General features: G+C 45.8%; 1 protein-coding gene across 4 annotated transcripts in view; it reads right to left on the bottom strand.

Annotated features, from left to right (window-relative positions):
- Positions 1–4,746: 4,746 nt before the first annotated feature.
- Chn1 (chimerin 1) overlaps positions 4,747–27,172 on the bottom strand; it is a 140,090-nt gene continuing 117,664 nt past the window's right edge. For all 4 annotated transcript variants that reach the window (XM_075984863.1, XM_075984865.1, XM_075984864.1 and 1 more), the window contains 5 exons: positions 22,128–22,301; positions 21,384–21,461; positions 12,599–12,736; positions 6,900–7,005; positions 4,747–5,571 (listed from right to left, as the gene is read on the bottom strand). In XM_075984863.1, coding sequence (XP_075840978.1) covers positions 5,400–5,571; positions 6,900–7,005; positions 12,599–12,736; positions 21,384–21,461; positions 22,128–22,301 — 668 coding nt within the window. In that variant the 3' untranslated portion in view covers positions 4,747–5,399. The remainder of the gene's footprint in view (positions 5,572–6,899; positions 7,006–12,598; positions 12,737–21,383; positions 21,462–22,127; positions 22,302–27,172) is intronic.

Here is a 27,172-nt window from a genome sequence, read left to right as displayed (position 1 = left end):
ATGAAGAATTCTGAAGCTATTGATCACCTCTAACACAAACTACTGTTGTGGTATCAGGGCCTTGAGCTTAATTCCTGTTACATAAAAACGTCCTTCAGCGGTTTCTAGTGATCCTCCCTAGTCTCCTAATAAAGGGTTTTAAGTAACAAGTAGGTGTTGATATGATTCATTCTGATTTCTATAAGGTTTGATGAACTCTCGTTCCCTTTTTCTGACTTAGACCCACTTTATATTTAGTGAGTTGTGCAATTTAGAATCAAATGTCAATAAGAACATATTGAGGGGGAGGGGGAGGAAAATGTATAGCACATTCCTATCCAAACAATTAAAATGAGAAAAGAAGAAGGAGAAGAAGAAAAGGAGAAGGAGGAGGAGAAGAAGAAGAGGAAGAGGGAGGAGGAGGAGGAGGAGGAGGAGAAGAAGAAGAAGAAGAAGAAGAAGAAGAAGAAGAAGAAGAAGAAGAAGAAGAAGAAGAAGAAGAAGAAGAAAAGGAGAAGGAGAAGAAGAAGAGTAAGAGGAGGAGGAAGAGGAAGAAGAGAAGACTGTACTGAGGACAGAGTCAGCTGTGGGTCAGAAACAGGGAGGTGACACTGGAAAAAAGCAAGGACTTCGGACTAATTAACTTCATTCTTTTCTGTATTTTCCATATCTTGGAGAGTGCCCTCCCATATCTAGCCAATTCCTAGAGAGCGCAAAGGATTCCCCTTTGAGATGCCAAAGCAATCCAGAGCCAACAACCCCTGTCATCAAGTCAGTGTTCTTGCACTAAATCACCAGAGCCAGGTGGGAACAGGGATTAGCACCACGGGCCACCGCCTAGGACACTATTCTACTGGCGAGTCCTTAACTTGAACCTGATAAAGGCTCTGGCCCAGGCCCAGCCAGTATGCTTTCTAGCCACTGACTTCTTCCCCGCGAGGCCCTGTGTGTCTGGCTGTGCCCTGCCTCCTGTTTCTTTGTGCAGAAACGCCGTGACAACCGTTTCTCCCACGTCTGCTATTTGATTCTACTTGAAGCAAATTCCTAGTGCATTGTAACACACCCAGAGGAAATGAAGCCGCTACAATTAGCAAAAGGGGACTATAGAATGACCCCGGATGCTGTCTGCCCAAGCCTTGCCAACACACCCTTGGATTTCGTTGACCTGCGGTGATCTAGTGGGCAGTGAGGTTCTAGAAACCCCAGGCCAGCGGCTCCCAGAGTGGGATCCTGGGACCCTTGTAGGTGTCGCATCACTACACGCGCTTAGAAATGGAAGCCTTGGGCCCTACTCCAGGCTTTACCTCAGGAATTCGGAGTGGGGCCTGGAAAATTGCTACCCAAGTTGTTCAGGTGATGAGGATGCTCAAGTCTGACGTGGTTAGAGAAGTAGGCGTGGGTCCAGCCACAGCAGGCTGTCAGCCATGACAAGGAGTGTGGCTTTGTTTCAGGTGTGAAGGAAGTTACAGGAAGAATTTAACAGGTTTTTGCTGCGGCAAGCTATGCGGTGAGGAGCTGGTTTTCCAGAGGGGTCTCCTGCAGCAGCAGAGGGGACACTTGGTTCTGGGGAGTGGGGGTGAGCAGAGTCAGCACAGTAGCAATGCCACAGGTAAGCCTGCATTGCAGCCCCTCCTGTAGCAGCGGCCTGGACCATGAGGCAGCTGCGGTCAGCAACTCTAAGCCCCAGCGTCTTCAGCCTGCTGTCCTCTCAGCCAGACACTCCCAGGGCCAGGGTACTTCTGTAATCTGACACCAGCCTCGGGGCTCCGGGACGGTGAAAATCTCCACTAACCCCACAGCACCTCTCTGAGAGCTGGTGTGACTGAGAGGGACATCTGTGGTCCCTCGAGGAGTCAGGTTAGCAATTCTGAAACGTAACAGAACGAGCACATTTGAGGCTCTGTAGGACAAAAGATCTGGGGGCTGGAGAGATGGCTCAGGGGTTAAGAACATTGGCTGTTCTTGCAGAGGACCTGGGTTTGATTCTTAGCGTCCACAGGATAGCTCACAACCATCTATAACTCCAGTTCCAGGGGAGCCAATACCATCTTCTGGTCTCCATGGGCACCAGGCACATACATACACAGACATTCACGCAGGCCGAACACCCATGTACATAAATAAACAACAAAGCCCAGGGATCGCCAGTACCCACACCAGTTCAACGCAAGTTTTTAGGGTGAAGGCTCTCCTCGGAAAGCTGTGGTTTCACAAGTTTCTTATGGTGGCCCACATGCTGCATGTCCCCGCTACTCAGAAGGCAGAGGCAGGAAGGTTGTTCAAGCCGCAAGTTGAGTCCCAGTCTCTAAGTCGGGAGGTAGGTAGGTCAGAGCCTCACCCAACCTTCAGTTTACAGGAAAAACAAAGACCAAAGGACTGTGCCAAATGGATGGAATTGGCAAATGTGACGATTTGGAAAATTCCCAATGAATTACAAGGACCTGAGGGGACCCAGCCATACATGAAGCCGCAGCAACCACCCGTAATATAGAGCACCTTACTTAAATGATCACGTCTGGAGCAGGCACAAAGCACCTGTCCTGCCATTTTGAACTCAGCCTCCATTTTACCTGCAGAAGGAAACAGAGTTTAGGTTCGCAGGCCCTGGGGGAGCTGGGAACCTTCCAGTGGCTGACCCACCTCCTCCTAAACCACAGGAACAGTCCTTACGCCTCTCTAGTTCTCGATTACAGCTATTTCTAACAGTGGAAGGAACAAACAAATCCATTGTGTCGGCTGGCAATGACGGAACTGAACATTCAAGGCAGCCCCTATTCTCTTAAGTCCCGATTGGCGAAAATTTTAACTGTAACTTGGCAACAAATGTTTGTGATTTTGTGCTTAAATACTTGCTTCAGCTGGCATTCAGGGCTGCGGTTCGGCTCGGGTCTGTGGCCCTGATCAACCAGCCCCCTCCCCTCTCTCACTCCTTTTGTGCTGCTTGGTATTAAATCTTGTCTTGCGGTATCCTCTGGTGTCTGCTTGGCTTGATTCGGAGCCTTGGGCCACAGCAGTAACTCCATCAATTACAAAAAAAATTGGGCAATCAGGGAAAATTGCATCTGACAATTTAGAATAATTAAAAGATATTGTAAGGCCTGACATGTGACTCATACCTATAATCCCAGAGCTTAGAGGACTGAGGCAGGAGGATTGCTGGAAGTTTGAGTCTTGCTTGCTACATAGTTAAGTCCCATGCCAGATGGTATAGAGATCCTGTCTCAAAATCCAGGAAGCCTGTCAGCTCTTTTAGATGCCTTGACAGTTTTTTTTTTTTAAATAAAGGCCCTGATCTATGAGATGTGTGCTTAAATATGGATGAGCTTCATGGCTGTAACTGTTTTACCATTAGTTTTCAGTGTAGCTATTCAAATTCTCTGCACATGCTAGGTAAGGATTCTGCTGAGCTGATCCCCACCCTGTGATTTGCTTCCACTTTGAAGACGATTTACTCGGTATCTAACCAATCTGTGTGTTCTGTTCCACACTGCTCAGTGTTGCTGTAGGAGGCCGCTTGTTTTGTTCCGGCTTCTCAGCCCCGAAATAATCACACAGAAACCATATTATTTGTAATACTGTTTGGTCAATAGCTTAAGCATATTTCTGGCTAACTCATATCTTTTAAATTAACCTATCTCCATTAATCTGTGTATTGCCACAAGGTTATGGCTTACTGGGTAAAGTTCTGGTATTTGTCTCCAGCAGAGCTCCATGGCTTCTCCTAACTCTGCCTTCTTTCTCCCAGCATGCAGTTTTCCCCATCTACCTCTGTTCTGCCCTGCCAGGCCCAAGACAGATTCTTTATTAATCTATAAGAATTCACAGCATAGAGAGGGGAATCCCATATCACAGTGTGGTGACATTTGTCATCAGACACTGGTTAAAAGACAGCTGGGCAGCCACACTTTCCCTCAATGTGAACAGTAGTAAAAGAGCAAACTGCCCGTGCCCACTATAGCCCAGAGGAGGAAGCATGGAATGAGAAAGCCTTGCGCTTCCACCAGCTCCCACCACTCTGGGGCAGGAACGTATTTCATTTTCACCTTTTATTATTTATTTCACCACGTTGCCTGGGCTGGTCTTGAACTCTTGGACTCAAATGCTGCTCCTCCTTCAGCCTCCCCAGTAGTTAGGACCATAATACACTGCTGTACCCAGCTGTTCCACTGAGTGTTGGCTTGAGAGAGTCTCAGGTACCCGAGGCTGGCCCTGAACTCGATCCTCCCACTTTTTCCTCCCAAGTGCTGGGATTACAGGTGTGAATTACCATACAAGTTTTGTTTTATTGTTTAAAGCAGATGGAACCTCAGCTCTATGCGGGTGCTCATCTCACAGTCCAAGAGAGAAGGAGATGGCTGTCTGCTCACAGCCACATGGCTGACTGGTGGCAGTCTGGCACGGATGGGACTCTCGGTATCCAGTGCAGACCCCCTGACAAGCTGCCTTGGCATTTGCTCAGCTGTGTGTTAAAGCTTCATGCACATAGCCCTAGCTGTTCCAGACAGGGAGCCCTGTTCACCTTAGGAATCTCGAGGAAAACTGACCCCAAAGTGGAGAAAACATTACAGACTTCTGCCAGAGTAATAGGAGAAGAAAGAATAAATCCAGTAAGTGAATGATGATTCTAGGCAGTATAAACTGTTTTAGGAGATTACTATAATCCCTTAGTGACCAACAGGCAGGGGAAGGGAGGCAACTGGTGCTAACTAATGCCAAGTACAACTTTCTAACTATTCTCCCCATGGCAAGAAAAAAAGCTATGAGTAGTTTTGATTTCTAAAAGCCAAATTTAATAAATTAACAACTGCATGCCAGGTAAAAATATAACTTTACAGCTGAAAACCAATAATTTAACAGAAAACGCCGTGTGGTGCACTTGTACTGGTAGGGTAGCTTACTGAAGTGGCGGACCCGCAGACATCCTGCTTTGCTGGAGAGAAAGCACTATGGTAGAGGACAGAGCTGGGGAGGAACCGAGTGTGGGGTGGGTGGATGGCAGGGCGCTGCCTATGCGTGTGTGCGTGAGTGTGCAAGAGTCAGAAACCGATGGCAAAGTCATGACAGTTTACTCTGGGCAGCATGCTGGGTGACAGGCACAGGAAACCCAGGGCAGAGAGGCGGTGCAGGTTCACGTCTGAGATTCCTTGATGTGGGGTTTCCTCACCAAACAGGGGGTCATGCAGGAGCTTGAGTTTCTCTTAACATGATAAACACCCAGGATTTCCAGACCGGAAAGCGTGTGTTTTGGTTTTACAGGGACAGCTGAGTGGTGCTACGGAAATGACAAGGAGTTCCTTCATTCAGTCTGGGTGTTTGGCCAAACCTTTAACCAAGAAACAATTCAGCTAGTGAAGCTAATTAAATTACTAGAAAACATTCCTTCATCTGTAAAACATTTCTTTTTTCCTCAAATCAAAACTCTAAAATAAAATGTCTTCATTTTTGATCAGCAGCTCCACCACCAGTCTCTGATAGCGTATGTCGTTGAGGGCGGCCATCGGGTCTAGTTCTGGGGATCTCATGAGGGTTGGCCCAAACACGATCCCAAGGTTCTCTGCACTCATCAGGTTCTCCTTCTCGTGAAGGGTCACTCTGAAAACACAGGGAAGGACAGATGACTTCAGTGACGCAGGGGCTCCAGCAATCTGAGCACCCAGATGAAAGCCAGAGTCGCGTCCAAGCCTGTGGCTACTGGCTAGCTCTCCCAGGCTGCTTTCCTGTGCTTCTCAGAAACTTCAAGGAATGCGACTTCTTTTGAAGTAGGTCATGTTGATAAAGATTTTAAAGTCCGTGTGGGTTCAGATACTTGAGGGGGAAGGAGAAGAGGTCTGCCCTCCCCTTCCTTGGCTCTCTGGCTCCCCTTGGGCCTTTCTGCAAAGTGAGACTGAGTGTCTAGGAGAGCAGCTGTGGGGGCAGGGAGGAGTGGCCTACAGTCAGGACAGTCTCAGGTCTGTCTCTCTTCCTAGCACCCTACAGCATCAGAACAGACCATCTTAGAGAGTGATTCTTATTATAGAACACAGAACTAAAGTCAAATATGAAGCTGACTTTAATTGACAATGGCATGCATGAGTTGTGAGCACACCCAAAGGAAGCATGAACTCACTCACGGCGCCTTTCAGTGGGAAAGAGCTGGGCATGGTGGCACACACCTTTAATCCCAGCACTACAGAGGTGAGGCAGGCGGGTCTCTGTGAGGCGGAGATGAACCTGGCCTGTACAGTAAGTCACGGGTCAGCCAGAGTCACACAGCAAGACACTGTCTCAAAATCAAAGACAAGAAGGAAGAGGAGGAAGAAAAGAAGAACGGGGCGGGCATCCACGCGTGTCTGAAATGCATGTGTGCTTCTGGACAACGCATGCTTTGGGGCATTTAGAATTTGTGTTTCTATTTGAGTTTGAGGCCCTAAATCTGCTGACGTCATATAACTGTGAAATTTTTGTTTCAGCTGGTAGAGATTGATCACCATCAATCATAAAATAGCTTAAAACTCTTAACGGGAAGCATTCCTCCTGACTCCATCACTGTGCGCCACTTTCTGGTGTTGGTAAGGGCAGTAAAGTAGTCTAAAATCCCATCTCAAGCCTGAAGTGCTTAATTGGAGCGATAAGCTAAGAATAAAGTGAGCTGCCCCACAAACTGACGGCAGCAGCCCTCTCCTCCTCCAAAACACTCACCAGTGTCTGCAGAACACGAGCATCCTTACAAGCAGGTCTAGAAGGGCAAGGCATGGATGCCAGGGTACTGCAGGGTACAATATTTTTAGCACCCTTTACCAACTAATGCAATTTCTCATAAGACAATGCCGCTATGCACCTACGCGTTCACTCAAGAGAACATGTCCTCTCTTTCACCTTTTGCTTAATTTTATTCTTGAGATTTGGCTGTAATACAGCAGTAAGCTACAGGCTGCACTTGCCTCTTCAGATGGGCCATGAGGTACCGGAGGGTCTCGCAGTGGGCAGGCGGCAGCTGTCTCAGTGCTTCATGAAGGGTCTCCAACTGCTCGTCAGGGTCCATGATTTCTACAATAGCAAGGAGATATGCGCTAGTGGAAAACGGATGGGAATGCTTATGGAACACTCTTCCATGCTTTTGTAAAGCAAGCAAAACTGACTTCTCACAGAACAAAAACAACTGTCCAATGCCATCCTAGGTTCAATGTGGGGACAGGGTTGATTTTTCCCACCTGTAGGTCTTGGGTGCAGCAACTGAGGAAATGGACACACTGGAGATCCGGAATGTAACTGACAAGTCCAGACACATGGAGACTCACAGAGAAAGCCTGTACACTCTAACGAGTTCATCTGAGAAATTATGGACATACATATTGCTCAAAATATTTGTATACCATAGTATACAAGACAAGCTAATCCACGGCCTCTTGTGACTCCTGGCAAAACCTTATTGATAATCTTTTCTTCTTTTTTTTTATAATGACATTGTTTTGCTTTGCAGTGGTATGGGCAGAACCCATGCCTCATACATACTAGGCAAGTTCTCTACCACAGAGCAATACCCCAGCCCTTCATCTTTCTAAGCCAAGAAATATCTCACCTAACATTTGTTTGCTGTAGTTATTATATTGTGTGTTAAGTCAAAGCATGAGGACTCCCCAATTCTGAGACTGTGTTCTGAAGAACACACGACAGGCAGCTCTAAGTGTGCTGTGCCACGGTGGGGTACTAGGAGAAGGGGGTTTTTCCAAAGGAGTCCACCTGGAAGGGAAGACCTCCCTCTGGACCTCAGATCTGCACTGCGGGCTCACACACCAGGCTGTTACTGTGGCAACTCTGCTCGATCTATCAGTCACACCTGTAACACCAACAGCTGAAGCTGTTGCAACCCTGTGCTCTTGAAGAAGCACCACAGCGCATTCTCACTCTGCTTACAAGGAGTGCTGTAAACGCTGCTCTCAGCCCAACCACAACAAGGCCTTGCACTGGAGTCCTTCAAGTGCTGGGAAGGTTCCACCTGCCCAGAAGCCTCTGTCTGTTTCAGACGGACAGCTCAACTCTGGTCCCGCCTGTACCCACAGCTCAGCTGGAGGACAACGTGTACCGTGTACACTCTGTACACCGGGCCCAGTAAAGGCCAGGGAAGAACAAAGGCTGAGCTTCAAGTGTGGCGAAGCAGGCCAGATGATTCTCAAAGTGTGATAGTGACGGAAGCTTTTTAGTTCAAAAGAATTTTTGACTGCTTCGCAGCTTTGGTCCAATGCTTCCTCCATCCCTGCTTCATTTCTTTATAACAAAGAATGTGTTCTTTGCCTTTTGCCATGATAGATAATGCATGACTTCCAAATCGTGGGGACTTTAAAGGGTATCTGTTCATAACACAGCTATTTTCTCAGACACTTAAATTCAGTAATTGAATTTCTAGAATAAAGAAAAGGAAATTCTGTTTACTGTGGAAAGCTAGCTCTTAGTATAGGGCTAAATTAATTTGAAACTACATGATTTCAGAAATTAAAAGCAGATTTTCCTTTTTAATTTCTACAATTCATCTCGACTAGGAGAAGCTTGAGACAGTGGGAGGCTGCAGAGAGCACTGGTGTGCTAGCTCAGGGAGCTTAGCTCCTCCTGGAGGGGTGCACAGTAAAGACCGAGCCAGCATCGCTGCATAGACTCCACAGGGAACGGTGAGACAGCCCAAAGGATGCAAGCGCGGGCACTTGGACTTTAAAGGTCAGGAAAAAGCTCACTGTGAAGGAAAGGTCTTGAGTACAGCCTCAGAGTGAAGGAACGAGCTGAGGAGGGAGGAGGGTCCCAGCTGAACTGAGCAGAGAGCACGTGCTGGTAAGACTGGGGGCAGTGGGGCAGATGCGGCTGCAGATGAGAAGGAAGGGGTGATGTCAGAGGAAAACACGTTTTCTCATGTTAGCTGGGGGCAAATCAACTCTGAAGATTTACGGAGAGGAATGGGAAGGCTATGAACGAAGTTGGGCTGCAAACATTTAAACATGCTATTTATTTAGGCACTTATTTATTTGTGTGTGTGAGTACGCGTGGCATGTGTGTGGAGGTGAGTTCTCTCTACCACATGGCATGTGTGTGGAGGTGAGTTCTCTCTACCACACGAGCATGTGTGTGGAGGTGAGTTCTCTCTACCACATGGCATGTGTGGCAAGTGCTGTTTACCCGTTCATTTTCTATGGTTCCCTTCCTCTAGGTGCCATGCAGAGCTCAAACTACCGAAGGGCACGAGTAACGGCAGGGAGACCATTCCAGCAGCTAACACAGACAGGGGTCGCGACAGTACTTTGGAGATGACAGCAGTGGGAACGATGAGAGACTGTTTTATTCTGAGTATATTTCGAAGGTGGAGTCCATGAGAGTTCCTGATGGGGAATGTGTAAGAAAAACCTGAGAACAAGGAATAATCAAGGTTTGGATGCAGACCGTTGGGAGGGAGGGAGGTCTGGGGGATAGCGCTATCTGAGATTTTCAGATGGACAAATCAACGTGCTGACCTGGATGAACCTGCTGTTGCAGAAAGAGCACCTTCCCCCTGTATTCCCCTCTGGTTCCAGTGGGAACATGGTAAAATGTACTGAATACCTGACTCAAACTGACCAGAGAGTCTCCCCTGGACATCAGCCCCCCACCTCTTCCCCCTCCTCCCCGTTCTCCCATGCACACAAGTATTGCCAATTGTCAATTTTCTAGAGAACGAAACTTTTAGTCCCAAGACTGTTATGGCGTAATTTAAGAGGTAAGCAGGAAAAAATGGAAGGTGTTCAGAGACAACTGGATATCATCAGATTAGCGGTCATCAAATATAGACAGTCCGGCATGTGGGGGATGGGAGGGCATCGCGGCGGGCAGGTTTCTCTAGACACAAGTGGGTTTCGTGATTGTCACACCCGTCCACCATCAGTGGCCTGGCTGTCTACAGAAAAGCAGCAAGAGCGCAGGTACTGGTGGTTTCAAGACAAGACTGAAGCCGGGCAGTGGCCTTAAATCCCAGCACTCAGGAAGCAGAGGAAGATAAATCTGAGTTCGCGATCAGCCAGAGTGAGTTCCAGGACAGCCAGGGCCATACAGAGAAACCCTGACTCAACAAACAAACCAAAACCAAAACCAGGAAAACCAACCAACCAACCCAACCTCCAAACTAAACAATGAATTAAAGGAGAAAGTCTAGCTATGTAATCGCTTAGAATATTTATTTAGTGACTTAAGTCTGTGCATCTCCAGGTAAAATTCCAAGCTTAATAGTCAACAAATATTTAACACCTAACTATTACTGAAATGAGGGACTCCCAGGCTCTGGGGTAAATAACACCTGAGGTGGCAATCATGTCCTGAAGGGATGCCAGTGCAGCAAGAAACCCAGTCATGGCCACCACCCGCCCCACAATGGGAATAAGGCCCAGGGTGGGGATGTAACGAGAAGAGAAGGAATGCACGGCTGAGGGCTGGGGAAGGACCAGGAAAGATGGTCCAGGAAAGCGTGGATACTGAGGGCTAGGAAGTAAACACTCGGGGCCTGGGTCAGGAGTTAATTAAGGTGCACCTGGAGCATGCACTGTTAATTCTCTATAGAGAAGTTCAGTAGAGAAGACCCAGAAAGTTCTCCCGGCCAGGCTCATCCAAGGCTGCACACTTAGGAAGAGATGTGACTGTCTAAGATCTGGAAAATAAGTGCTCCGGCTCCTGGTCTGGGGACAGTCCCCCACATGGTTTTCACCATGGTTACAGAGTGCTCACGGATGCTGGCTTCTGAAAAGAATCTGTAGGAAGGCCTGCCTCTGGGCCTCTGTTCTAGAGCAACAGAGTCTCCACTGGGGAACAGAGGAAGAAGGGGTGGCAGCCTCAGACTTCAGGGCTCCAGAGGCTGTGCAGCCTGCAGGGTGATCTGGCTCCGCACACCAGCATCCATCTCCTGCCCTCAGCCTCTCTCGTCAGCTGTCATGTGGGAGTTGGGGAAAAGCTGCTACAGCACAGCTCCGCTAGATTTTGCAGAAAAAAAAGCTTTAACCTAACTGATTTCTGCTGTGAAGGCATGGTAAACAATACCAGAGATTTCTGGGGGGTGGAAACTGAGATGTTTTAAAGGTAAAGAGTTGACTACATTAGCAAGTGTCCATCACTTGAAGGGGGTCTCTCCACCGTCACAGGTCTTCTCCTGGTTCCTGCAGAGGCTAGGCGGGGTGCAGAGTAGACAGAGCAAGGACAAACAGGTTGGGGTGCAGGACCACTTCTAGCAACGTGACCTTGGCTAGTGGCAGGCAGCTCAGTTATAGCTCTGTAATTGCCAAGGCCTTTGCTCTTCCTTCTGTGTTTTTTGAGGGATGCCTGAATTAGACACTAAAGCAGGAAGCTGACTCCAGCGGGAAAGGACACTGTGTTCACAGCCATCAGCACCACACAGGAACCATACATGTACAGGAAGCACGGGGAGGATACCAGGGGCTTTGGTGTCACACAAATCACTTACCAGTTTAGATTATAAAGGAGACATTTTTTTCTCTCCATTTGGGGGAAAAGGGGGTTTGCTGATTTCAGAAAGGAAGGTTTCTGAAACAAACCCCACAGCAATGGCAATTGGTTTGGAAGAAAAACAAAGGGAAAGGTGTTCCTAGGCAGTCAAGGTGGGTGGGAAAGAAGGTGAGAGAACGTGGAGCCCAAAGCCTCAGGATCTGACAAGAGGCTTGGGTGTTTCCAGCTTGGGTATGAGGTTCAGAGCCAGGCTGGGTGAGTAGCCCTCCACAGGGGACATGCTTCCAGTCTGGGGCCACAGCTGAGGGCTGCCTGCAAACTCCCTGGACAACCACGGCCAATACCGAGTCCACCCTAAGATGGGACAGTTAGTGCCACCCACATCTTCTAATTTCTGGTCAGACTTTCTCAAGCTGGACTGAGAACAAAGGATACCACAGCTCTGTGAAAGTCCACGTGAAGAAGCAAAGCAGAGGAATCACTACATCACTAAGGAAGTGATGCTATTATTTAAAGGGAGGACATATGGGTTTACAGACAGAAGCAAAATGACAGGAATAGATTATCTTTTCTTAAAAAAAAAACGTGATGTCAACACCTAAAATCTGTTAAGATTTCCCTTCTTTAAAGGGTAAGATGTGAATTTCAGGTATGAATTTTGAAACACAATTTTGCAAATGATCCATTTTCTTCTCAACTAGAATTAAAAAAGGAAAAACCAAAACTCTGGCTGAGGCCTGAGTTCAGTTTCTTAATTCTGAAAACAAAGCAAAACCAAGCAAACTCCTCGATGATGCAGAGCCATGTTCCCGGGAGCACACACTTATGAGCCAGAGGTCGTCTGTGAGCTCTGAGGGCCTGCACACTCAGGGTAAGTACCGAAACTGACAGGATCAGTTTGCTGAATCAAACAAGACTGAAGTCTTGTTCCGACCTTGGGTTTATTTTACTGGACGCCGGTCAACGTCCAAGCAGTACGGAACAGATTATTTTGGAAAAGCAGTAGAGTACAAAACTAAGGGCAGAAGGCATGGATGATCTGGGCTAGAGAAATATAAGTCTTGCAGACACTTGGACTGGACCGTGGAGAGAGCTGCAGGGGATGAAGGGCAGGAAAAGCGGTTCCTGGGGAGAGGCAGCGTACTGGGTGGGGGACCCACACGTTTGTACTTACTGGCAGACTCTATGAACTTGGGGTAGGCATCATACGTGATGAGAGGAATTGGCAGATCCCTGAAGTACAGTTTAAGTGCACCAGTGATAATGTTGATATCTTCATACATGTTCACAGAAATATCCGCCTTTTCACCATCTTTTAAAAGAAAAAAAGTAAACACTGAATTCATAGCAGAATCATTTTAATATGATTTGTGCATGATTAGCTTTTAAAGATACGCAACACTTCATAATCAATTATTTTATTCTAATTGTATAGAAGTTTGCTGGGATGTATACAGTTTAGAACTGGACAAGTGTATGCTTGGGTGGCTTACTTAACCCCTGGCTATGATGTTTTTGTTAGTTAAGTGATTTTTATTTTAAAATAAAACAAAAAAAATGCATTTTTCATTACTAGCAACCAACACTCTAGTTTCTAAGGTTGAATTCAGCATGAAACATTATCTATACTAGTGACCCACTTTGGTAAAACGGCAGGTAATTTTTCTCTTCTTAAGCTACTAATTTTTCCTTTTCCTTACTCAGCTGTGCATGTGTGTGTGAGAGAGAGAGAGAGAGAGAGGGAGGGAGGGAGGGAGGGAGGGAGGGAGGGAGGGAGGGAGAGAGAGAGAGAAGTGGAAATAACTTTACATTTCATAGTTGCCTGAGAATTCCCAGGGGAGTAATTCAGTGTTGCCTTCTTTTCTGTTTTAAAGAAGTACAGTGCACAAAAGAGAACACGGGCCAGGCCTGCCGACCCAAGTTTGTTCCCCAGGAACCAAATGGTGGAAGGCAAGAGTCCACTCTTTTCAGTTGTTCTCTGACCTCCACACAGGTACCACCCCCTAATACATGCAATGCCGATGATAAAGGTCCCTTGTTTTATCCACACCTGGCTTCAGAGAAATAACATCTGGATCTTGCCTAACCAAGTCCTATGAGTAAATGAGGCAGGGAAAAACAAAAAACCTAAAATGTTCCACATTTTAAATAAAATGCCCCAGAAAATGTGCCAAGGTTCTGAGTGTTGAAGCAATGGGAGACCACTGACAGGCGTTAGGCACTCAGATTCTGAAGCAAGGCTGTCTTCAGAGAGTCCTCCAGTGCTGTCCTGTGTTTAATAACATCTGAACTTGTAGGCAAGATGGCTCGGTAGTTAATAGCACTGGCTGCTCTTCCAGAGGACCTGGGTTAAATTCCTAGTACCCACATGACAGCTCACAACTGTCTGTAACTCCAGTTCCAGGGGATCTGACACCCTCACAGGCAAAACATTAATGAATATAAATTAAAAATAAAAAAATCTCTACTTTATCTATTCAAGATTTAATTAGATTTAATATAGATTTCCTTGATATCTATATTTGTATGTGTCTGCATATCTATGTGTGTGCACAGGGGAACAGATTTAACAGTGAAAAGAATGTTAGTAAATTACAACACACACAAATGAACCATCAATGCTTGGTGACAGAAGTCAGCCTAAAATGGCTTCGTAACATGCAATTATAACTAGACAGGGTGGAAAGGTTTGTGATTACTGAGTATTTGGGGGAAGAAGGGACACACAGGTAGAGTATGAGGATTTACGTTAGTGACACTATTCTGCATGGTACTGTGATATAGACAAAGAAACCCAGTGTAGACTCTGGCTTTTAGTTAATAATGTGTCAATGCTGGGCTATCAGTGATAACAGACACACAACACTAATTCAAGATGCTAAACCAGGCTGGATAGAGGTGGGCGGTCCTTGGGCTTCCCACAGGTCAGGGAACCCTGATTGCTCTTCGAGCAGATGAGGGAGGGTGACTTGATCGGGGAGGGGGAGGGAAATGGGAGGCGGTTGCGGGGAGGAGGCAGAAATCCTTAATAAATAAATAAATTTAAACAAACAAACAAAAAAACAAACAAACAAATAAATAAATTAAAAAAAAACCAGGCAGGGTAGGGCATGCCTGGATCCCAGTGTGCAGGAGGTGGGGGCAGGAAGGTCAAGAGTTCTAGACCAGCTTCAGCTAATACAGTGAAACCATCTCAAAAAGCACAATCAAGTTAGTAACAGGAAATTTGGGAGTTGGTGCCAGTGGGAGCCACTGTAACATGGGGGTGCAACAATGCACTGCACAGGAATTTGCTGTACTTTCAGTTACATTTTTCTGAAGTTCTAAAACTACTCCATAAAAGTTCAGAAAAAATAACCCAGTCTCTTTGAAGATACAGAGTACTGCAGCCTTTCTGAGCTCACAGTTGATTTTTTTTTTTTTTTGGTTTTTCGAGACAGGGTTCCTCTGTAGCTTTGGAGCCTGTCCTGGAACTAGCTCTTGTAGACCAGGCTGGCCTCGAACTCACAGAGATCCGCCTGCCTCTGCCTCCCGAGTGCTGGGATTAAAGGCTTACGCCACCACCGCCAGGCCTTCACAGTTGATTTTGAGTCTGCTTCTGAGAACTTCTCTCCTGCAGAGTAAGGCATGCACAGAAGAGGACCGAGCACCCACAGGAAGGCAGGGACCAAAGGTAAGTGTCACTACCATCCAAGTCCTGACCTAGGGAAAAACGGTGAGTGTTTTTGCTTTTCTTTTCTCCCTATTTTCTTCCACAGAGCTCCTGTTTCAATACCTATTAATCATTTTTTTGTAGGAAGAATCCAAATTTCAAATATCCCTGTTTCCAGGGTATATAACCAATATGCCTGTTTCCAGGGTATGGAGGCCAGCTACATCACCAATTTTTAGCTTGGAAAACAGGATGAAGTTACCATTCCTAGAGCCCCACTGTGTGAAGATGCTGGTAGAATTTGGACTGGGTGTCATCATTAAGATAACTCAGTGGAAGTAACCAGGACAGGGCACCCTCCTTTCACTGTTCTCTAGGCTGCAGTGCCCACTGTCAGCGCCCACTGTTCTCTAGGCTGCAGTGCCCACTGTCAGCGCCCACTGTCAGCGCCCACTGTTCTCTAGACTGCAGTGCCCACTGTCAGCGCAGTCACTGTTCTCTAGGCTGCAGTGCCCACTGTCAGTGCCCACTGTTCTCTAGGCTGCAGTGCCCACTGTCAGCGCCATCACTGTTCTCTAGGCTGCAGTGCCCACTGTCAGCGCCCACTGTTCTCTAGGCTGCAGTGCCCACTGTCAGTGCCCACTGTTCTCTAGGCTGCAGTGCCCACTGTCAGCGCAGTCACTGTTCTCTAGACTGCAGTGCCCACTGTCAGCACCGTCACTGTTCTCTAGACTGCAGTGCCCACTGTCAGCGCCCACTGTTCTCTAGGCTGCAGTGCCCACTGTCAGCGCCCACTGTTCTCTAGGCTGCAGTGCCCACTGTCAGTGCCCACTGTTCTCTAGGCTGCAGTGCCCACTGTCAGCGCAGTCACTGTTCTCTAGGCTGCAGTGCCCACTGTCAGTGCCCACTGTTCTCTAGGCTGCAGTGCCCACTGTCAGCGCAGTCACTGTTCTCTAGACTGCAGTGCCCACTGTCAGCGCCCACTGTTCTCTAGACTGCAGTGCCCACTGTCAGCGCAGTCACTGTTCTCTAGACTGCAGTGTCCACTGTCAGCGCAGTCACTGTTCTCTAGGCTGCAGTGCCCACTGTCAGCGCCCACTGTTCTCTAGGCTGCAGTGCCCACTGTCAGTGCCCACTGTTCTCTAGGCTGCAGTGTCCACTGTCAGCGCAGTCACTGTTCTCTAGGCTGCAGTGCCCACTGTCAGCACAGTCACTGTTCTCTAGGCTGCAGTACCCACTGTCAGCGCCCACTGTTCTCTAGACTGCAGTACCCACTGTCAGCGCCCACTGTTCTCTAGACTGCAGTACCCACTGTCAGTGCCCACTGTTCTCTAGGCTGCAGTGCCCACTGTCAGTGCCCACTGTTCTCTAGGCTGCAGTGCCCACTGTCAGCACCGTCACTGTTCTCTAGGCTGCAGTGCCCACTGTCAGCACCGTCACTGTTCTCTAGGCTGCAGTGCCCACTGTCAGTGCCCACTGTTCTCTAGGCTGCAGTGTCCACTGTCAGCGCTGTCACTGTTCTCTAGGCTGCAGTGTCCACTGTCAGCGCTGTCACTGTTCTCTAGGCTGCAGTGTCCACTGTCAGCGCTGTCACTGTTCTCTAGGCTGCAGTGTCCACTGTCAGTGCCGTCACTGTTCTCTAGGCTGCAGTGTCCACTGTCAGCGCTGTCACTGTTCTCTAGGCTGCAGTGTCCACTGTCAGCGCCCACTGTTCTCTAGGCTGCAGCGCCCACTGTCAGCACAGTCACTGTTCTCTAGGCTGCAGTGTCCACTGTCAGCGCAGTCACTGTTCTCTAGGCTGCAGTGCCCACTGTCAGCGCCCACTGTTCTCTAGGCTGCAGTGCCCACTGTCAGTGCCATCACTGTTCTCTAGGCTGCAGCGCCCACTGTCAGTGCCCACTGTTCTCTAGGCTGCAGTGCCCACTGTCAGCGCCCACTGTTCTCTAGGCTGCAGCGCCCACTGTCAGTCCGTCAGTGTTCTCTAGGCTGCAGTGCCTGCTATCAGGGTTTTGCTGCTCTCCCTGTGAGGTTGTTCTATGTTCATCTTCAGACAGCACCAGTGTGCGTATTTCTTCCATGGGAAGCTTTTCATGACACTGGTGTCATCTGCTCTACTAGACTATGGTTAAGTTTCCCACTTACTAATATTTTCCTTTATGGAACTTATCAAAATTAAGTTTCTAACTGGTGTGTGCTATGAGTTCTACACAGATGCAAGGACCGAGAACACAGGATAACTACTAAATTAAAGAACTCAGTGCCCGGCATATGTCCGTACCTTAAAGTAATTTTTTGAATGACTATATCAGCTGAAATAAAATTTCAAAAGCTAGGAGCCTAAAAGATTAATACTCTTGAGTATAATAGACATCATTATTAAGGTAGTTCTTTTAAAACCCGATTTAAAATTTTTTAGTTTGAAAAGCAAGATTTTTTTTTCTCTCAAGACATGGTTTTTCTGTGTACCTCTGGCTGTCCTGGAACCTGCTCTGGCCTCGAACTCCCACAGATCTACCTGTCTCTGTCTCCTGAGAACTGGAATTAAAGGCAAGCACCACCACTACCCAGCTTAGAAACAAGTTTTTTTTTTTTTTGGTTTTTTCGAGACAGGGTTTCTCTGTGGTTTTGGAGCCTGTCCTGGAACTAACTCTTGTAGACCAGGCTGGTCTCGAACTCACAGAGATCCGCCTGCCTCTGCCTCCCGAGTGCTGGGATTAAAGGCGTGCGCCACCACCGCCCGGCAGAAACAAGTTTTATTGATAGAATTTTCATATAACATAATTAATCATTTAAATTATACAATTCAATGTTTTCCATGTACTTAATAAGGTGTATGATTACTACCATATTCTGATTTTAGAAGTTTCTTGTGTCCCCTGCCGTCCCCACACCTGTTAGCACCAACCCTGGCCCTGGCTCTTGCAAAGGGTGATATGCTGCCCTGCTATCAGTCTACACAGTATGGGTCATGGAATATGGACGCTTTTCACCTAGCTCAGTTTAATACCATATGCTATACTATGCTAGTACCTTTTCCTTTTTAAAAACTACCAAACATATCTGCTGTATTAAAACATGAACTCAAAAGGCTCCACTTATTTCATGTGTATGTCATGCATGTGTCATGTAATGCATGTGGAAGTCAGAGGACAGCCTGTCGGAGCTGGTTTTCTCCTTAACTCGGGTTTGCAGAAACTGTCTCATTAGGGTTCCTACTGCTATGATGAAATACAATGACCAAAAGCAGCTCAAGGAGGAAACAGTTTATTAGCCTTCAGATTACCGTCTATCACTAGGGAAAGGAGGACAGAAAGGAACTCAGGGCAGGAACCTGGAAGCAGAGACCATGGAAAAATGATGCTTGTTGGTTTGTTTTCTTATACAGCTCAGGATCAGCAGCCCATGTACGGCATTCCCCACCCTGGGTGGGACCCACCTAGAGTAGTTAGTCAGGAAAGGCACTGTAGATTGCGATACAGGCAATCGGATGGAGGTAATTTCTCCGCTGAGGTTCCTTTTACCTGATCACTCTAGCTTGTGTACACTGCCAAAACCTAGGAGAGCAGGTGGCAAGTGCCTTTAGCCACCAAGTCATTTCCTTAAAACAAACAAACAAACCTGAATTTATTTACTTTTGGTCTTTTGAGACAGGGTCTCTCTAAATAGCCCTACCTATCCTAGAACCTGCTAGATGACCAGGATGGCCTGGATCTCCCAAAGATCTACCTGCCTCTGCCTTCTGAGTGCTGGGATTAAAGATGTGAGCTGCTATGCCCAACTTTAAACCTGAATTTTGTTTTGTTTTTCAAGACAGGGTCTCTGGGTAGCCCTGGCTGTCCTAGAATTTTCTATGTAGATCAGGCTGCCCTTGAACTTAAGATATCCTGCCTCTGCCTCCTGAGTGCTGGGATTAAAGCCACGTGCCACCACCAATGTGTTCTAAGCCTGAATTTTAATAAGAACACACACACAACTGTCTTCCATTTGTCCCATTTTAAATTGCTTTCTGTTAAAATTAATATAGACAATCTAGAATGGGAAACTCAGGTCCTGCCTTTATTAGCAAAATAACAACTCACTGGCACAGTCTGAGACAGCTTTGTTCTCTGAGCCTTTCTTTCCTTTTCAGTTCTTGGCTCACTGTCCACAGCCCAAGATCTTGGGCTGAGGCTCCATCATGGCCTCTCAGTGCCCCCACCACCTACTATTTGTAGTCCCACCTGAGGACAGCATGGAGTGAAGTTGTACTGGAACCTGCTGACACTGCTGTAGGCAGTGCTCCAGTTGCTGACCGGCTCCTAGGTGAGGCAAGACTTCCCCAAACTTGCCTTTACCGTGCCATACCAGCATTCCTGGGCCTATCGTCCTCCTCCTTCACTTCCCTTATTTGAAAGCTAAGCTTCCTGGAGCTGATCACTGTTGATTACTTCATTTTCCATACTTGGGTATTTATTTGATACCTGCTTTGAGCATTCAGAGATCTGGGCAGCATTTATGTGCCGAAGTGGTTTAAATCTGGTTCTTCCACACCTGTGTTAAAACTCTATAGATTTCCTACAAACAAGTGCAGGATGAGTCCTGGAGGAAGTTCCGAGTGGGCCCCAAAGACCTGACCATGTGGAGCCAAAGAAACCATAGGGGATTTTAAAAGCTGTTAGCCGTGTTACAAAAAAGGGTGTCTCAATGTTTAATGAAAGAAAAATCCATCACTAAATTGATTTCTGGGGTTGATGTGATTTTGTTTCTTTGCCAGTATTTATCTATTTTTGAAAATCATGACTGGCAGGCTAGGAGTGGACATGCAAAGTTACTACCTTTCAGATAAAGGAAATGCCTCTTATTCCTTCTGGCATGAATTCAGGATGTCCCTTCATGTGTATGTGTATGCAACATGTCATTTGTTTGCATAAAACACTTAAGTTGACCTACATTCTTGTTTGCAAGTTGGTAATATTTCATTATTTTTGTCTTCTGCTTTTGTGGCTTATGAGATTGCCAAGAGGAGATGTGACAGAACTAGAAATGTATTCATTTTCAGGCTGGTGTGGGCCTTATTGGGAGAGCACTTCCCTAGCATGAGACCCTAGGTTCAATCCACAGTGCCCTTCTCCTTGCCCTAACACATACACGAGTGAGCGTGCACACACACAGTCAAGCAAAGAGGCATTTAAAAAGATCACTGACTTAGCCAGGCAGTGGTGGCACAGACCTTTAATCTGGGAAGCAGAGGCAGGTAGATCTCTGAGTTCAAGATCAGCCTGGTCTACAGAGTGGGTTTAGGACACCCAGGGCTACATAGAAAAACCCTGTCTCAGAAAACAAACAAACAAAAAACCAAAACAAACCCACAACTTTGTATTTAAGAAAACAGCTTTTCTTTGGTGCTACATTATTCTAATACACAAAGTAAACACAAAGCGGATAGTCATGCAACAAAACAAAATTAATACTTCCCAACCCCCACCCCCTACTAACAATTTCTCTGTCCTGGATCCCACTCTGTAGACCAGATTGGCCTTGAACTCAGAAGTCCACCTGCCTCTGCCTCCCCAACGCTGGGAATAAAGATGTGCACCACCACACCCAGCAGAAATCAAAACTTAAATTTTCAAAGTCCAATTAATCTGGGCATGGTGACACACACCTGTAATCCCACACTGGGGAAGCAGAGGCAGGAGGACCTCACATTTGAGGCCATTCATGGCTATAAGCCAGATCTTCTCTCACCGCTCTGCATGATATAACACAAAACAAACAATCCACAGAGCTTCCCACAGTGAGCAGGATTTAGGACAAAGCATCAGCTCCCCTCAGCTTCCTGGCTCCTGTGTGCGAGTGGGTCATACAGGGGCTGGGAACTGCAGCTTGGAGGGCTGTGTGGGCGAGCTCAGGCTGGGGCGGCTGAGATGCTACATCCTCTCCCACCTTGTCTGTGCTCTTGGTGAATTTAATTGATCTCGTGTTTGTGATAAATTTCGACCAGTATTAGATATTCAAGTGCTGATGATACAGCCTCATGTTTCTTTTTCACCACGAAATCTTATCCTCTAAGGTGGCTGATGCAAAGACAAGAAACTCTAAGTTGAATTTTGTTTTTGTAGGCTTAGTTTGAGACAGGCTAGGCTCAAATTCACGTGTACTAATCACGGCTTTGAATACCTGCTTCTACCTCTCAAGTCTTGGGATCAAAGGTGTGCTTATCAAAATTGTTTGCAGAATATGATAATCACCAGTCACTTAGAAAATTAATTTAGGAGTAGCCTAAGAGTGTGAGCATCCGAAGTTAACGTCTATGCTGAGAGCATACCTCTGTCGAAAGCCATCTTGACATCTTCAATTAGGTCACTGAATCCCGATACTCGGTACAGCCCTTCAGAACTAAGACCTGAAAACAAAGCAGTAATCATGGAAACCATTCTGCTGATTTGCGCCTTTCCTTCACATTTAACTTCTCTCCATACTTCAAGCTCGACAAGTTATGTATTAGAAAAAAATTATAAAACACACATGATTAGAAGACTTTTCCCACTTTTCTCCTAAAACGAATCTGTTTCACTCAGTTTTTACTTCTGACCTAATGTCACCTGAGTATTTCTAATTTGGCCATCACGTCACCTAATTAGATCAGGTAACATTAAATCTTAAGGGAAATCATCCATCACCCAATTCTATCGTGAAGTCTTTTATATAACAAAAGACTGAGAGCCTGCACCAGCAGGCCTGTGCCAGTTCTCCCAAGTGGGTAAGAATAATTAGGGTGCAGCTGAGTCTCTGGTCTTTTCTGGTGTTTTAATAGGGCATTTCTGCCTTTGTTTCCATCTCTGCACAGAGATCTCTGCAGACTGCAGGCATCACCCATTAATGTACCCTAAATGTTACTCTCCATAGCTGGTAAAATGCTCCGTGAAGCCAAGCTGTCTGCTTGTGTGCACACGGCAGACACGCGTCTTCTTATGCCCTTCTCCCCCATCACTGGAGACAGCAGCAGTTCCACAACTGGCACCAGAGGGGCGGAGCGAAGGCTACAGCCGCTGCACCAGAAATGCCTCACCTCTGGATTCGATCTCCCTGATGCACATGTCCACCACCATGGGCCGCTTGGTGGTGTGCGCTTTGACGAGCGTGGTCAGGTCGCAGCTGTACACCTTCTTCACGTGCTTCAGGTCTGGCTTACAGTCGTTGGGGACCATCTTGGAGCACTGCTTGTGAACATTCAACCCACAATCTGTAAAAGGAATAAAGGAAAAAGTTATGATTATTTTCAGTCTGGGCTTTCTGGAGTGTTTCTCTGAGCAGAAGACACTTGGTGTGAACTGCATCTCCTCCCAGGAGATGCACAGCAGCCCCCTCTCCTCAGAAAAGTTTGATTAGAACCCAGAGGTCAGGATTTTCTTTCTTTTTGAGAAAGAGTCTCACAATAAAGCCCTGGCTGACCTGGAACTCTCTATATAGACTAGGCTGGCCTCCAGATATCTGCCTGTCTCTGCCTCCTGAATTCCAGGACTAAAGGCATGTGTCATCATACCCAAAGAGGCCAGGATTCTTGCTAATAAGAATTCTTGTTAATAAGAATTAAATAACTTCATTTTTTAGCTTCCTGAATGGCCTCAGAAGAAGCAAAAATAAAATCAAGACAGATTCCTCACACCCAAACCAGTAAGTGTTCCATAATTATACACAATAGAATGTCACATCAGCAAGGCTAAGATCTGAGTGTGTTTGCTTTCGTCATAATTCTATGACTTGTTGAAAGATGTGGCATTTTGGGAGGTGCTGGGCCCTTTTCACATATAAGTCAGTGTTGCTGTGAAGAGGCCTGTGGGAGAGTTCTCTCTCTTCTGTCATGGATAATACAGCCAGGAGCTCCTAACAAATGCTGGTACCGTGACCTTTCTACCTCAGAACTCTGGTATCTAACACTTATTCTCTGTAAACTATCTAGTGGGAAGTTCTTTGATATAGTAGCACAAGATGAATCAGTCAGATATCTCAAGAAAATTTACACCTACTGTAAGTTGTAATCAAATTTCAAATTGCTTGATATAAAGTAGAATTAGACACCCAAAATAAGTGCGTACAAGGTTTGCTTAAAATAAATCAGTTCCCATTTATATCTATTCACAACCCCCTATTTTTGTTTTGTTTTTCAAAGCAGGGTTTCTCTGTATAGCCTTGGCTGTCCTTGAACTCACTCAAGACCAGGTTGACCTTGAACTCATTGAGATACACCTGCCTCTGCCTGCCAAGTGCTGGGATTAAAGGCGTGCGCCACCACTGCCCAGCCACAAACCTTTTTTTATAGGTAAGAGTACATATAATTTCTTGGGTAGTCTAAAATAGCCATTACCATTCTTTTTACTATGAACAGTAGCTAACATTTATGGAAGACTTAGTATTATTACCCACTACCATTAAAAGTGCCTTGTCTTTACTATTTCCTTTAAAACCACAAAAGTCTATCAAATAGCTACTGTTTTTTTCTCATTTCCTATTTATATCTGAAACAAGGCAAGTTAAGAAATTTGTCCAAGCTACATACATAGTGGGGCTGGAACTCCACCCGATGGTGACTCTGGAGCCCTCAAGTCTCTATATCGATCGTCTCTATTGAAATTACTCCTCTGGCTTTACAGGGCTCTAACATCTTGGGCAGCAGAACCCAAGAACTTCCTGGTTAATATTTGAGATCCCTTTTCAATAACAAGAGTATAATGAAGTTTTATAATGGATGACGAACAAAAGTGTTCTGCTAAATTAGACTCAAGTGATAAAATATACTGTATAAATAATTCAACTAAAGTAAATGCCATTTTATGTTTTTTTGTTTGTTTAAATTTTTCGAGACAGGGTTTCTCTGTGTTGCTTTGGAGCCTGTCCTGGAACTAGCTCTTGTAGACCAGGCCGGCCTCAAACGCACAGAGATCCACCTGCTTCTGCCTTTTGAGTGCTGGGATTAAAGGCATGTGCCACCAACACCTGGCCATCTTTATGTTTTTCAGAATGTTTCGTTGGAGCAGTTTAAGACAGCTCCTGCTTCTTGTCTTATAATCCCAACATTTCAAGTTTTGAGTTTAAGCTTTCCTGGTTCACGGTAGGATAAGTAATTCTGGACTGTATCTTGGCTCCTGTAAATGTTGTGAGTCAGAACCCACTTAAATCTTCCATTTCAGCAAGTTCTACTTTAAACTTACAATGCCAGGACTGGCTCACCTTTGAAGATAAAATTAAAATGTTTACCTGGTCTATAAAACACCCTCCCTCTCTCCTTCTCTCTATGGACCACATGTGTGCAGGCAGAGGCCAGAAGGCAGCACTGGATCCCCTGTATCTGGTCTACGGAGTTACAGGCTATTAAGAGCTGCCCTGTGTGGGTGCTGTGGTGCTGGAACCTGAACTCCTGGAAGAGCAAGAAGTCACTAAACTGCTGAACCAATTCTAGAAACTTTCTTTAGTCCAGATCTCCAAGTTTTCTCTCATGGTTAATACAAATATCTTGTCATAACTTAATTTTTTTTATGTGGTTGTAGGTGTTACAATTATTGAAGAAATAAAGTAAAATGTATATAGCCTGCTGGAAAACTCTTTTAAAGTGTATTAAAAGTCTGAAATTTGGCCAATTTTCATCATTTAGTAGTAGTTTGGCTGTGTCTTGCACTTCATGCGCAACCCAGGTCTCAGAGGGGCTTGTGAAGAGCAGCTGGGACAAGCCATCCTCGCAGATGGAGAAAATGAGGCCCCGGTGTGTTCCCGCTACTCGGCTAGAAGAGCTGCGCTGTGACTGGACTGCACAGCGGCCAGCCTGTGCTCTGCTGATCTCCTCCCCCTCCTTCCTGCCCACCACACACTGCACACACCAGTACTTCTGTCAGCTACATTCAGTCTTTTGTTCAGTACTGTGTATCACAGTACCAGGACAGGATATACTCTTGAGTGTAAAAGTGTTGCGGTATTTCACCTGTACCAGTCTTGCAACTATCTGTGCTTGATCTTGTAGGACTTTTACAAAGCAGTGATAAAACCTAGATATTATATTGTTTCTTAATTATTTAAATATGGATATTCATAAAACAATGAATAACTATCTTCCAAAATGTACATTAACATAGTTCTGTTACCCTTTAACCTACCATTAGAATGTAAATGAACGACGCTGGTCATTCACTTCAAAGCATGGGTCTCTGTGCTTTCTAGAAGTGCAACATGCATGTACATAGAGAAGTCGGTGCATACAAAGCCAGACAGCCTGAGGTCAGAAGTCCAACATGTGTGTGAAGAAAATGCAGATTAAAGTGCAATGTGGATTCTTCGTTGCTCTTTTCCTGTCTTGGTCACAGTATATTTCTTCTCTTCTTCTCATTTTATTTCCAAGACAGGGTTTCTCTGTGTAGCCCTGGCTGTTCTAGAACTTGCTCTCTAGACCAGGCTGGTCTCAAATTCAGAGATCTACCTGCTTCTGCCTCCTGAGTGCTGGGAATTAAAGGTGTGTGCCACCATCGCCCAGCAATGTTGTATATTTCTTATCTTGAGAAACTGGAGAATGAAATACAGTTTAATAACATAGAATTAACCTACAAAACCAAGAGATATAACAAATGACATCTATGGACCTATCTCTCATTTGTGTGTAACATCTTCTGGAGGAACAGAACTGCATATGACTTAGATAAGAAAACAAAATAAAGTCTTTTTTTGTTTGTTTGCTTTTGTTTTGTTCTTTCAAGACAGTCCGTGTTGTCTGTGTAGCCCTGGCTGTCCTGGAATTCACTCTGTAGACCAGACTGGTCTTGAACTCACAGAGATCCACCTGCCTCTGCCTCCTGCGTGCTAAGCCTTAATGGCAGACTGAAACGTGGTGTGCTGCTCGTGCACTGAAATATTCTCAGTGTTTTCAGAGCATATAGAAAGATGCTGTAGTTTCTGTGTATGGTGTTCTGCCTGCAGGGGCAGGTCAGAGTCTCTGGGACTAGAGTTATAGATAGTTGTAAGTCACCATGTGGAGCACGGGAAAAGGGCCTCTAGATGAGCAGCCAATATTCTTAGCCAATGAGCCATCTCTCCAGCCCTGATGCTGTATTTTAATGCTGTTTCCTTACCACGGCCTTCCAAAGAACTTCATCTCCAATCCTGTTAGAAATTTAGTCTTTAAAGTTAATCCCATACTTTTATATTGTTCAAGTGGGATAAAGAATACTTGTTTAGCAAACATTTCATTGTCTTTAAGTTCTAAATCTGAGCTTCGTCATTATTTGATGTGGTTTTGAGTGAATCACAATTATATCTAGTAGCTGTCTATTTAAAATGGATGACTGCAGCTGGATGGTGGTGGCACACGCCTTTAATCCCAGCACTTGAGAGGTAGACACAGGAGGATCTCTGTGAGTTCAAGGCCAGCCTGGTCTACAGAGCGAGTTCCAGGACAGCCAGGGTTGTTACACAGAGAAACCCAGTCTCAAAAACCCAAAAGATGACTGCAAACTTTCAAAGGATAAATGTGACCCTGTTGGCACCATATACATGTTTTGATATGTGGATGCATCAGGGTTTAAGCCTGGGTTTCCATTTTGAGGTTATACATGGGGAAGGATATGAAGAAACATCTTTTTCTTCTTTCTGTAGCACTGATGATTGAACCAGAGCTCCATGTAGGCTGGGCAAATGCCTACCATTGAACTACATCTGCAGCTGATAAATTTTATTGTTAAATGTACCTCTCTGGTTTTTTTCCACTATGAAAGATTCTCGTTATTTTTAATTGTGTATATGTGTGTCTGTGTATGGGTATGTACATGTTTCTGCAGGTGCTTGCAGAGGCCAGAGGTGTTGGATGCCCCTGGAACTGGAGTTACAGGTAGTTGTGAGCCCTGACCTAAGTGCTAGGAGCTGAACTCAGGTTCCTGTGTTCTTAACTGCTGAGTCATCTCTTCAGTCCCTTCCCCTTACTAAAATTGAGTATCTCACAGTGAGTATCTAATAGCCATCACATATCATTTTCATAAGCAAATTAAGAGAAATGGTTTATGCCTTTGAATATTTATAAAAATATTACTTTCAAACAAAAGCGGCTACATGAAAATTTTTAAAGGGATTCCTCAAGTT

This window comes from Microtus pennsylvanicus, chromosome 9 (genome assembly GCF_037038515.1).
Source record: "Microtus pennsylvanicus isolate mMicPen1 chromosome 9, mMicPen1.hap1, whole genome shotgun sequence".
Lineage (NCBI taxonomy): Eukaryota > Metazoa > Chordata > Mammalia > Rodentia > Cricetidae > Microtus > Microtus pennsylvanicus.
This window is presented reverse-complemented; position numbering and strand designations above follow the sequence as displayed.